At 43.1% G+C, this 12,843-nt stretch overlaps 1 protein-coding gene across 5 annotated transcripts in view; it reads right to left on the bottom strand.

Moving 5' to 3' along the window:
* Nucleotides 1–621: 621 nt before the first annotated feature.
* The window catches only part of Efna5 (ephrin A5), a 274,227-nt gene continuing 262,005 nt past the window's right edge, over nucleotides 622–12,843 (bottom strand). For 4 of the 5 annotated variants that reach the window (XM_021642549.2, XM_060368272.1, XM_060368271.1 and 1 more), the window contains exons 3-5: nucleotides 10,622–10,687; nucleotides 10,122–10,202; nucleotides 622–4,952 (exon numbers count right to left, since the gene is read on the bottom strand). In XM_021642549.2, the coding sequence (XP_021498224.1) occupies nucleotides 4,831–4,952; nucleotides 10,122–10,202; nucleotides 10,622–10,687 (269 nt within the window). In that variant the 3' untranslated portion in view covers nucleotides 622–4,830. The remainder of the gene's footprint in view (nucleotides 4,953–10,121; nucleotides 10,203–10,621; nucleotides 10,688–12,843) is intronic. The other variant, XM_021642550.2, reaches the window with a different exon arrangement.

Here is a 12,843-nt window from a genome sequence, read left to right as displayed (position 1 = left end):
ATCAGTGTCATCCTCAAGGACAAAAACATTATTCATGATGCAAAATGGACTTCACACTTCCCAAAGGGCAAAAAGAGTCAAACAACAGCAACAAGTCAATTTCAAAATGTTGCCACATCCAGATAGGTAAAGAGGGTCTTAAAGATATCTTGCGATTTGCCATGGCCACACCACGGAAGCTAATTCTTCCCCGGCAGTGAGAACTGAGGTTTGGGCTGCACTGAAATGATGAGCTCTGTTGCTTTTTTCTGAAGTGTCAGATGATTGCTAGGAATCGCTTATTTGGCCTTTTTCTTGATGGGACAGAAAACTACGTGCAAACTAAAAATAAAATGTGTGTACTCCTGATGTACTTGCGTCACTTAGGACGCAAGTCTTGTCATACTGCCTAGTTTATGGCTCAAACAGGGACAAGGCTGGAATCGCATCATTTTCTCATCAAAATAGAGGGGCCATTTTTACCCTGCGTTCTTTGATCTTCCCATGGCTTCTCCATGTGCCATGTTCTCTTTCCTAGCTACAGAGTGGTTTGTTTTTTTTTTTTTAAATCAGTAGAGTACAAATAGCCCCTGAAATAAAGGCGTAACTTAAAGGAAGAAAGAAGTAGAAGGAGGGATCCAATTAAAATGATGAAAATCATTAATTTTTATTTAGGTATACTTGTACGGACACGTGTATATACAAATACAGATCGTATGGATTTGCGTGTGTGTGTTTCAGGTTTTTTTTTTACATTTTCTTTGACGTTTATATAATGTCAGCATTTCAAAACAGCACTCGATAAGCAAGTGCAAAGGACTGCAAGGCAGGGAGCACAAGCACAGGGCCACACGGAGCTGGACTTCACACCCAGACGCACACACAATGAGTGGCTTCAATGGGGTGTCAGGAGTAAGCATGGAAAACGGATTTTGACTCATGGGTAACCTCCAACATGGCAGCATCTATTAAACTGTACAAACAATGGGAGCGAGCCCATTGTAGGGAGATTTGTCTCACATCCGGGCGGCTCTGGGACAAATGCATGGGAAAAACTCAGTGATGCCAAAACAGAGACAGACCTGCCCAGTCACGGCTCTGAGGGAAAATAGAATGCGGGAGGTAGGAGAGAGACAGACAGAGCGGGGGGCAGAGGGGTCAGGCAGGCAAACGGGCTGTTGGTGGAGGTGGTTTTCAAAAGAAAGTCTGGCGAGCACAACTCTGAGAGCAATGAATGGAAAGGAGGAGTTTAAAACTGTTTTTCTAATTTTGTGAAACTAATAAAAATGGCTGCAGCCGTTGCTAAGGCACAGGAGAAAAACAGAGTCCCTGAAAGCCCACAGGTGCTGTGACTCTTCCTTTCACAAAGACACAGAGAGGGAAACAGCCCCACTGAGCCTTCCTAAAGGGACCGCTCTGCAACCATCCTGAGTCTGAGCCGCACTTGATACCGACAAGACCTCCTGGGGGAAAATGACAAACAGAAATCCAAAGTACAGAACCATTTCTAAGTTACCTAAACCTCTCAAACCACATGCTTTGGGTGGGGGGAATGACCACAGAGCTCCTACATCAGACCTTGAAAACACTGAGGACAAAATATCAATCAAAGCAGTCCTGCTGTTTCTGGTCCCAAGACGATGGAGCTGTAAGATTAAGTGCGCAATGACCACAGAGTCACTTCTCAGCCATGTATACATCGGATGTTTCAAAGCCTCAATGCATGTTTTGTATCCTGAAAGTCTATTGTTGTCACTTACAAAAGACATAAGAATCAAATTAATACTTTATTATCAAACACTATATACAACAGAGGTCGCTAATAATACAGAATTAAAGAACGCAGTTTTTTTTTTTTTTTAACATTTTGACTTTTCTTTCCTCTGCCACCCAAGAAAGTACAGTACAAAACAATAGTCTAAAACTAACACCAACTGTTACCTGGTCTATTAAAGGATACACAGTATCCACTAAACAGACAGATCTTTATTCCCTGCTTCATTTTGCAAAGCCTTTGGCAACCAGGGCAAAGGTCGCTGGGGTTTGACCAACTGGGGCTGAGGGACTCCGGGGTGCCCTTATGCTTTTGATTTGTTTTAAAAATTAAACCCGCTACCAAGCTGTATGGACATCCTAAGCCCACCGAGGATTGTAACAACAGCACAGAAAGCCACCAGCGCTTTTTGGACAAGATAAAAACTGTCTGACACCAATCGTCTTGAAAACTCCACACAAGTGTATTAGCTACGATTATGTCACAGGTAGAAAAGCATATAGTCTACTGGTGTGGGTAGTTTTTGTTTTTTTTTGTTTTTTTTTTAACTTAATCATTGGTGGCATGACATGAAGTAAAAGAGTCTAATTGCACAGTGGAAAATGAAAGACAATGGCAGAGAGGGCCATGAGTAATTATTTCATCATTTGTTAGAGACAATGCTAGAAGAACCACAGAATTCACCATTTCTAAAATGACATTAGAACCGCTAATGCCGTCAGGACTAACTGGAATTATTATAGGATCACTTGTTTTCCTTGATTGTAGTACATGCAGTATTATTTTGGTTCTATTCATCCATCTTAGAAGGGGTTTTAGTCCCCTTACTGAAATCCCACTAACCCACAAACCTGTAACTATTAATAAAAAGAATACATCTGGATATTACTGAGAGTGCCGAGCGTATAAATAAAGGCAAAGGAATCCAATGCTTTGAAGTTCTGTCAGTGAAATGGTGGGTGCCTTCTGTGAGGAGACTGCTACTCCGGAGAAGTCTCGGAGGACGGGGGAAGAGGACTAAGTGGATCTTTGAGGCTGGCAACTCCAGTCACATGGGTGAGGCGAGAGCAGACTCCAGCAGTCTCCACTCCAAAGGGACCAGGTAAGTAAGCCCAGCTTACGCTGCAGCGTGCGCACAGCTCTCTAGGACGCAGCACGTTCACAGCTGCCTTTCACTCACGTTTTCCTAATTTGAAACTACTCACACTTCTAAGCAATTTCTGATTCATGAGGTCCATCTATAATGTGAACTCCTCTTTTTTTTTTTACATATACATCTTAAAAACGAATATATAAAAAAAACATCCTTTTTTTTTTTTTTTTTTTTTTTTACTGGAATGCTTTCAATTTTCCACATTACATGATCATTGCTTTTACTGACTTGCTTGTTTACAAAGGCATGGTTTCTATTTGATGTCGTGCAATAGCAGAGATAGGCTAGATCACCTTTCCATTGGTCTGATATTTTTCCCTGTCTAGGCTTTGGGATTTAGAGTTCCTGACACCCCACCAGGAGAAGCCCCACAGCTTGTGTTTCCTGGTAATCAGCTGGAACCACCCCTTGACCATGCTAAGGTTCTTTAAACAGGGTCATCCTGTGTTCATTCTCCTGCCCCAACCCTACTATGAAACAAGATAAACCCCCCATGTTTCTAAATGTATCAAGGGGTACCACTTTTTCTCACAAGTTTAAATAGGACAAGCATATATACTCACTCTCAGCATAAAGTATATCTAAATAATGTATTTTCTATTCTAGTGGATTTTTTTTAAAAAAATATTTTGTCAAAGTCTTTGGGACTCCATCTTGTTTATCTCCCACACATAAACACATGTTCCCCCTACGCTTTAGGCTGTGTCAGAAAGGGAAAGAATATGAAATCAACACTTGAAGTTTTTATTCCAAACTTTTGGAATTTTTTATTCCAAATTTCCCTTTAGCCCTCCCAAGTCATGCTGACTGACTCTCCTGTTGACAGGGGCCTGTGTCTGAGCCCCCTGTGCTCACGGAGAATGGAGCAAAACGTGGGCATTGCGGTGGGAGTTGGGGAAAGGCCACAGCACACTGGAGCTCCAGCAAAGCCAAATTGCATCTCCTCTGGCCAAAGACTTTCTTTCCTTGTACATATCGTCCCCAGAGGAGCAGCCAAAGCTATTCCACTCTCTACTCATCAACCCAGGCTTCTTAGCCTTGGGGAAGGTCACTTTATTCATAAAAATGCCTCTTTGAGCTCCTAAAAGAAAAACAAAAGGTTGTAGCACCATGGTGATCCGTATTCAAAGGAAAAAAAAAATCAGGTGTGCACTGCCCAGTCACTAAAAAGTCAGAGGCGTTCACACCCCCAGCAACAGATTGTTTTCTCAATATTCGTACTTCCTATGATTTAGCATCCTGCCTCCAACCCTCCTTTCTGGGAGAAGAGGCTTCTTTGACACAGCCCAAGTTTTGCTGGCAAGAATGCTCTAAGACAGTCATATCTGATGAATCAAAAACTGAGCCTTTGAGAAGCCTGCTCACTTCTGCCCTGGTAGAGGCTATGGTACAATACCATGTCCACGCTGAACTCTGGGCCTGACATGCCAGCACCATGCTCCACACCAGCACCTCACCGTCCTGAATGAGAAGGCCTAAGTATTCTACAGGAGAGGGACACCCTCTCAGGCCTGGTCATTGCGGGCAGCATTTCCTACTCTTCCTTGTCTGCATACTGCCGACACCCTGAGCTTACAGAGGTGAGCTCTAGAGGGGAATGCACAGGAGGCGAAGAGCCACTGGTGTTACTACAACAATTTGGCGTTTTCATCTGGAGTCCATTTAATTTCTAAGGGGGTGAGAGAGGTCAAGGACAAGGGCTTGGGGTGGGGTGAAGGAGGCAGCAATCAGCTTACCCCCTCCCCCAGCAACCCCAGGTTGTTGCTTAGAAATCAGGCTGAAGGAAAGAAAACAAAACAAAACAAAAAATCTGACATCTGCCAAAAACCAATAACAAGTCCCTTCTTGGGATGAGCAGTTAGGTGGATCTCTGGTGTTCCAAGACCCTGATGTTCTCAGTGACAGGCGACGGGAGGAGAATGTGCTATAATGTCAAAAGCATCGCCAGGAGGAACAGTAGGATTGCCAAAAGGCGGCTGGGTATCCTTGGTGTTTGTGCCGCGTTCTCGCCGCGGGATGGCTCGGCTGACTCATGGACGGTGTCATCTGTTCAAATAGAAAGCACACATTCCAATGAGATTTCACATCCTTAATAACTGTCGCAGCAGCCTGCTGTTCACAGACCTCGCCACCCTCTGCAAAGTAGGGTAATGAACCCTGTGCCACCATTGACTTTCATGTCTGCATAATCACTCATTATTTACAGCAAACAAAGGAGAGGCAGGGAAAATTGGCCTTCCTTCCCAGTACTTATACTCTGCCTTAAAACCGAGGGGGAAACCCTGCATACAGTATAGCATTTGCCACGTAAGCTGCTTTGGTTTGCTACCAGGCAGACACACTTTGCACAAACTTGAGATAGGAAAGGTGCCTTTAGTTCTGCGGTGCTGTGGGAGGAAGGAGCACACTGGAAGGGGAGGGCAAGGAATTAAGCGGGCATGTCAGCGCTTAACCAGGCTGGGCTGCTCATTTTCTTCTTTTTAGGCATTTCACAGGATTAGTGTTGAATGTTTTGGTTGTTCGGTGCCTACACGTTATTTCCAAATGTGAAAAATCAAATGCCAAAACAATGCTATTTTAAATAAACTATATATATAATACCCAGTAAACTTCAGAGATCCTGTACCCACTGGGCTGCCTACAATTAGGAATCAATTATGGTGCTGTTTCCATTACAGGCCCTGCATCCTCCAGATTAAATTACTTGAACTTGACTATTCTTATTTTTATCAGGCTGGAGCTTGGCACATAAATTATCAGTGTGGATGCAAGTTTCCCTCTAAATAAAATGGATTAAGTGAGTTAAGCTCCTTTTATTTAGCTATAAAGTGTTCTGCGAGGCTGCCTCTGACTTTGGGTAGCCTCCCTGATCTGCATGATTAACAGGCTTAACTTGGAATTGGGAACTTTGCAGTAATTAGTGCCCAAAGATAGATTGGAGGCTTGCCCATGAGCCATGCTAGTCTCTAATGTGGCCCGTCTCCTTCCTCCCATCTGGCCTAGCTTATGCTTTTAGCCCAGATGACCTCTGGACATGTTTCTGGAGCTGACAGTTGGCCTCTGAGCAGATTTCATTTCCGCATCACAGGGACTTCCCATGGGAACACAAGAATTGCTATTTGGGATTCGCTGACTGGTTAATCAGAGAGCAGTAACAAGTGAGACTCCAATCGTTGTTCTCAATTATGTAGACCCCACAAGACAACCCCTAACATCCTTCAGTGACCTACCCTGTGCCTCTTAACAGATTAATCGGCCATTATTTTAGCCTCATATATATTCACCTACCACATGTCATAATAAAGGTACTTTTTCTTACTGGGGAGAGCCACTTTCTCTATTATCTGTCCTAAAGGGAACTCTTTTTTTCGGCTTACACTTTTTGGATGTTTCTGTTCATCTCCTTCATGTCCCGTGTGAACTAGGAAACACGATTTCTCAGAATTAAGTCTACTGCCCCGGAGGGCTCTTATCATTTCAGCAGGTCTTCATCTAGGAGCCCCTGCAGTCCTTTGTTTAATTTGTTCTCCTTTCCTGGACTTTAGCAAACCTGGGTAGATTGCTTTTAGCTTAGGAGACTAGAAAAGGTTAGGAAGCAAGAATAGGAAGGCGAATCCCGCTCAGTGTAGCCAAGTGCGTGTGGGCCCTCATCTTTTCTTTGCTCTTTTTCAGCCTTGCTAATGCATTAATTAAATCTGTAGTTAACAGGAGGCAGAAGTAAAGGCCCTTAATAGCCCTGAAATTAAAATCCAAATCACATTCTTAAGAGCACCAATATGGTGTCAATCAAAACAATGGAGCACTTCAGGCTTAATTATAAAAGAACCATAAACCCTAAGGATTCCACAGCTCATTTTGAAACATCACTTATATTTATACACCTGAAATTACATCACCTACTGGGGTTCTTCTCCACCCTTTTCTCAATAACATATTACTCAATCTTTCACCTCGTGAAGCTTGGAAATGTACTGTTAAAAGATACCCAAGCTGCATTTCTGTACTCAGAGCAAGTATGCAGAACAGGGCTTCAGCTGCTTCTCACCCTTGCAGAGGCTCAGCAAAGGCTGGCCATGGTCCCAGGCTCACTCAGCTCAAGGCACGGTGAAGGTACCTTGTGGAGTAACTCACTTCAGCAAGGAGGAAGACTCTGAATTTTCTTCTAAGTGAAGTGCAAGTCTGAACGGACCTTTCAAACGAAAAACCCACTGCATGCTCCTGTCCCTACAACATGATGCCCGTGAGTTGGGGTTCTGTAAGGTGTGCCTTGATTAAAAAGGTCACTGGTGGAGATTCTACACATCACCATGCCGCCTGCGCCCCTTACCACTGTTTGGATAACTTTGGAAGAAATTTCAGAGTTCTAAGTTGAAATTCCTAAGTAAAATCTATCCCAATGGAAATTAAACCTAGATATGAGAGACTATTAATACTTCTAATAGTTTATATGGCTTGGCAGAAGAAAGTGTTCCTCTTTAGAAGCCAAATGGAGTCTTGCCTCTTTTTTATAGGATCCCACCACACAGGAGGCTCAGCAGTTAACTCAGAACACTAACAATATTTCTGAGCATGTAATGTGGCATAGGTCTGCTCTGAGATCATCCTGCATCCCTGAAGATAGGAAACGGGCAGGCAGAGTGTGCAAGCAAACAATGAAGACAAACGCATTCCACGGACAGGTGAGTTAGTACATGTTGCTGAGAACATGCAGTAGAAGCCGTTCGGGCTCTCTGGATCCCTAAAGCCTGTGTGTACGTTCAGAGGTGGCTAAAGGAGAGTGCTGTCAATTCAGTCAACACAGTGGAAAAGAACTGCAAGTGTGACTGACCGAATCTTCTAGGAAATAAAGAGAAGCACTCCAATCTGTTACAATATTTATATATCCAGGCACTGTGGCTCAATAACCCCCCCAACACACACACAATGTTAGTGAGGATGCTTACCAGCAATCTCTTAGACACACACACACACACACACACACACACACACACAGAGCCAACACAATCACTAAATTACACTCTGCCAAACTTTTCAAACTTCTACCAGTTAGCTCTACATTCATAGATTTGGGGCCACTGTGAATTCCGAGTTCTGTATGAGAAGGAACTGGTCTCTTAGAAGACACTGTCAAAATGCTTATGTGTGAGGGCTTCTTAACATTTGCATTTTATCATGTCTAATTCAAAGGGGGTTTTCGTAGTGACAGAACAGTCCTTAGTATGCTCCTTCACTACCACAAACAAGCAAAACCACCAGACACAAAAAAGGAAGACAAAAACAGGAAATCTCTCATGTCTCTAGATAGGATCCTGCTTGATAAAGAGGCAACTGACTTCACCTGGAAAATAAGATCATGGGAAATGTAGATCAAAATTATAGTCCTGGGCCACATTATAACAGGCCCAACCTGCTGGTCATTCTACACATGACTTACTAGCGAAGCTGAGAGAGCTAAGCCCTTTCTCTGCACATCTACTCCTCTAGTCTACTGCTGTCATCCTAACAATGGGAGCCAAGGGTATTCAGTCTGACAAGCTGAGTGGTCTGCACAGGTTCCCTTGGCCATGAGAAGAAAAACGTAGATTCTGTGGTTTTGAGCGGGCACCTGTTTAACTCGTTGTCCCTGTGGTGGTCATGTCCTCAGGCTTGAAGTATGGTCCCTTGAAAAGTCACAGTAATGCTTCCGGTTTTTCAGGACACAATTAAAATGTCTCCATGTCAGCACTCACTTCTTGCTATTTTCTGGAGCGGCTAACTGATCCCCGGGGAGCTACTAAGGCCTCCAAAGCTCACTGTACAGACCTCTCATTTGCGCTCTGGGTGAGAGGCCTGCCTTAAAAGAGACTGCAGGGCTGGCGGGGAGAGTCTAACTCTTCCTGGCAGCTCCAGCGCCACAGCTATTGTATGTCCTGAGGCACAGGTAAGTTTCCGGAAGGCTCACTGTTATCTCTATAACAATACTTAAAGAAGATGAATCAATCAGACTGTAAAACCCTTTAGTTTCTAGAACCATGACAAAGAAAAGTCCAGCTACAAGCCAAACCAACCGAACAACCAAACCAAAACCCAGAAACCTTATCATCTTCATAAGGGGGCTCAAATCTCTTTGTGAAGAGGAAATAATTTCATGTCTCTGTAGCTCACAGATGGTCATGGGAGATGGATAAAGAAAATTGCTGAGATCTACATAGGGGGATGGTCTAAAGGAAGACAAGGCCTTCTACAAAGTGGGAGAGGCCTGCCACCCAACACAATGGGGCTGGCTGCATTCCAAGGCCAGGATAAAGTTACCAGTAAATTAAGGGCCCCAGTTTACACCATCCACAGCAGGCGTCACTGTGAGTGTTTAAATCTTTTCCTTTTTTCCTTTTTCTCAAGACAGGGTTTCTCTGTGTAATAGCCCTGGCTGCCCTGGAACTTACTTTGTAGACCAGGCTAGCCTTGAATTCACTGAGTACATGAATATTTGCTTTTCAAGAAATTCAAGAAAAACGAATAGTCTTGAGGCCTTTACTTTTTTTTTCATTCTGATGAGGAAGTTTGAGTGTGCATGTCAGTAACAGAAAGAAAAAATTATCCTTAAATCTTGCTTTGTCTTAGTACTGAAGGATTAGTTCTGGCTCAAGGAGCTGCTGTGCATAATTGTGGTGGCAACATTATTACATGTCTCCAGACCAAGTGACATCAGTAACTGGATAAATAACACTGAAACGAAATACATTTTTTTTTAGATCAGTTTCATTGATGTACATAAATTTCTACAGAGAACTAAAGATATTGACTCAGTCACTATTTTGTGCAGTGGATTTTATCCATGGATTTGAATATGATTAAAAAAGAAAGTTTCATATACATGTTCAATATTTTCTGTCTTGTATGAAAACTGGCCTTTATATTCACAGTGATCCACCGACACGCCCTGAGGATGTAGGAAAAGGCAGTGAGATTTTAGTATTCTGGTAGGGCTTCTAGGTTAGAATACTGCATCCAACGGGACCCATGTCCAGGAAAGAAAAGTTGTGTTCTATCTAGCATGCACTACACAAAGATACCGGAGGAATGAGGTAGAAGATAAGTAATATTAGCAAGCCACTAGCAATGGGCAAAAGCAGGAACAGCTGGAGCATGCACATGCGGAGAGGAAGAAAGGAAAAACAGTACTAAAGCATCGAGGGATAGATGCTGGTTAACGAGAGATTGTCTAAGCATACTAACCTGCTGGTTCTAATGAATTTTCTACTTTGTCGTTAACATCGAAAACACGATCATGAACACCTATAGTTTTCATACAGCTATCTATAACAAAAATAGAGATAACAGCCAAATATGTTAGTGAGGACGCCCTTAATCTCCCGGTTCTTTTTTTTTTTCTTTCTCTCTATCGTTTCCTTTTATTAACGTAGAGATCGTTTTACAATCAATGGCATGTATCCACGTGCCAGTGTCGTTCCCATTTGCTGAGCAGGTACAACAGACCAAGAAGCAACAAGTTAGCAACTGCTGTGTACTTTCATAAACAAAATAAAAAGCATCATGGAGAATGATGGGAAAAAATACGATGAGAACGAAAACATGGATGTGGAGATACAAAACAGATACCACACAACTTTTAACGATAAAAATAAAGGAAAATAAGATTTTCTTCCGCCGTGAACCATACCAGGATAAAGCATGCGCAGTGAGGGGGTCCTCTGAAACCCATTCTGTGAACTTACTTGTAGGTCTCACGAAGACTTTGAGCTTTAGGCAGGACCTTCTTCCGTTGTCTGGGATTGCAGAGGCTGCGGGTAAAACAAAAGGGGGAGAGGAGAAAACAAGGGCCCATTATTCTTTGTTTTCTACATGCAAATAAATGGTCTAGGTCTATTCTTTCAGGACACACTCTAATTCCTATCCTGAAGTTAAAACAGATGATACCTTTCAGACTGAGCTAAATGCTATAGAAAGGTGACTTTCAAATTCCCATCTTCTTTTTTCAAAACAATAAAGAAAGAATCATGCAGGAATGCGGTAATCTATAGAAAAATGCTTAGGACTTCTATTTCAAAGGCACTTCCCTTTAACTTGATCTGCTATCAATTTTCTCTAAACCGGGAGGATAATGCTTGAACTCCTTTGCTTCAGGGACAGCTCCTCCAACACAGGAAAAAGGGCCCAAGCAGATCCCACAGTGAGCGCGCTGTCGAAACCAGTAACAGACAGTCACAAGGCGGACTTCAACTTGACCTACTTCTGCTGGGGAAAGCAGAGCTTTGTCTGTCCTGAAAGCCTGTCTGTCAGTGCTCTGCAGGTAATTCAATTAGAGGTTTTACTCAGAATTTGGCTGTGCTTTCTATATGACAAACGGAGCCTGGCCACTCCACCACACTATTGTGAGCCCAAATGCTACTGAGAAAGGACGGTGCTGCAACAGAACATTTATCTTCCTTTAATTTTCCACAGAGAAGGATGGAATTAATAAAGTGGGTTTACTAAAACATGACAACGTGTTTCAAGTTATAAATCATCCGAGCAAGAGACTTTATTCTCTTTGTGATGGGATCTTGAACTCTCTACTTTTTAAAAGATTATCTCTGCCTAGTTCTCGCAGAGTAGTGTCAGAAGGATTCTGAAGGGTGGCCAGACCCTCAACAACCACGCATGTTTACTCATGTTCTCTAGAAATGACAAAAATCACAAAAATGAGAGCCATACACTCCCTTCCCCTCGGACTTGCTTCAAGTGGTTTCTTTGTTCAGAAAAGCAGCTGACATCAATCAAAAATGCACATGACTTAAAATTAGTTTGGTAATGCTGAAAGTGACAAAGAGGCAGCCAGCATTTCCTGTGCCTCCCCTCTCTTCTATCTTCATATGAGTCTTCACGAGGAGCTCCTTTTGAGGCGAGAGGAGCCGAACTTCAAAGGACTCCTGCATGAACTTCCTTATTTGTGTAGTCACAGGTCTGTGCAAATCTGCAGAACTCACACGTTCAACAGCCAAAGGACATCAGACACTCCAGGACCTCCGCTGTCACTATTCAACACCTGTTGAAGTTCTTAAGAGAGAAGATGTTCCTAGTCCTCTGTCCCTCTCCTGGTCTCCCCAGCAAGCAGTTAAGAACTGCTAACAGCTGGCTTTGCTGTACACTCTCATTAAATCAAAGCTGGGAAAACTCCCCCTACTGACATTAGCAGTAACTCTGTGTTATTCAGGGCACAGCATTTTGCACTCTGTGGTTTGATCCAGGAAATGGTGTCCTTCCTGTGGACCTCAGCTGCAAATGTCCATGCTGCAAAACACAGCGGACACAGGTGACTCCAGCTCATTATGAAGCCCATGGGCTCTCAGTCATGAGAGGAGGTGGAGAGGGACGGCAGCTTCGAACTCTGCAAGCTTGTCATGCCACACACAAACACTTCAGGGTCTGTGGGCTCAAAGCAATACCACATGTACAGTTGTTTTTGAGTTTTGTTTTTTAAATTTTATTTAATGGAGGTTTTTCTTATTTTTACTGAGGCAAATTAAATCTAGGACATTAAGTTATTACAGAGTGTATCAGAGAAACTATACAAAAGCAGATGATGAGAAGGAAAACTAGAGCATTGTCTAACCAGCTTACCAACAGGGGCATGAGGCTCCTTGGCTGCTGAATAAACAGAGCTCTTCTGTGAATTAGAGATGCTGAGTGCATTTCTATACAACAGGAAATAAAAGGGCTACTTTCCCATCAGTCTCCCTCATTACCTACTCCCCTATCACCAGGAACGCTCTAACAGTAACACGACTGACCCCTTGTGATATTGTTTGACTGTTCTACTCTAATCCTTTGGAACATTTGTGGACAAAGAATATTCACACATGATGTGCACTGTGAATTCATGTAACCCATAGTAGCTTGACTCTATCTCTAGTCCCTGTCCATGCAGTCTAACCCTAACTCTACGGAGGGACCAACC

This window comes from Meriones unguiculatus, chromosome 15 (assembly GCF_030254825.1).
Source record: "Meriones unguiculatus strain TT.TT164.6M chromosome 15, Bangor_MerUng_6.1, whole genome shotgun sequence".
Lineage (NCBI taxonomy): Eukaryota > Metazoa > Chordata > Mammalia > Rodentia > Muridae > Meriones > Meriones unguiculatus.
Note: the sequence above shows the minus strand (reverse complement) of the source record. Positions and strands in the feature narration are given on the sequence as shown.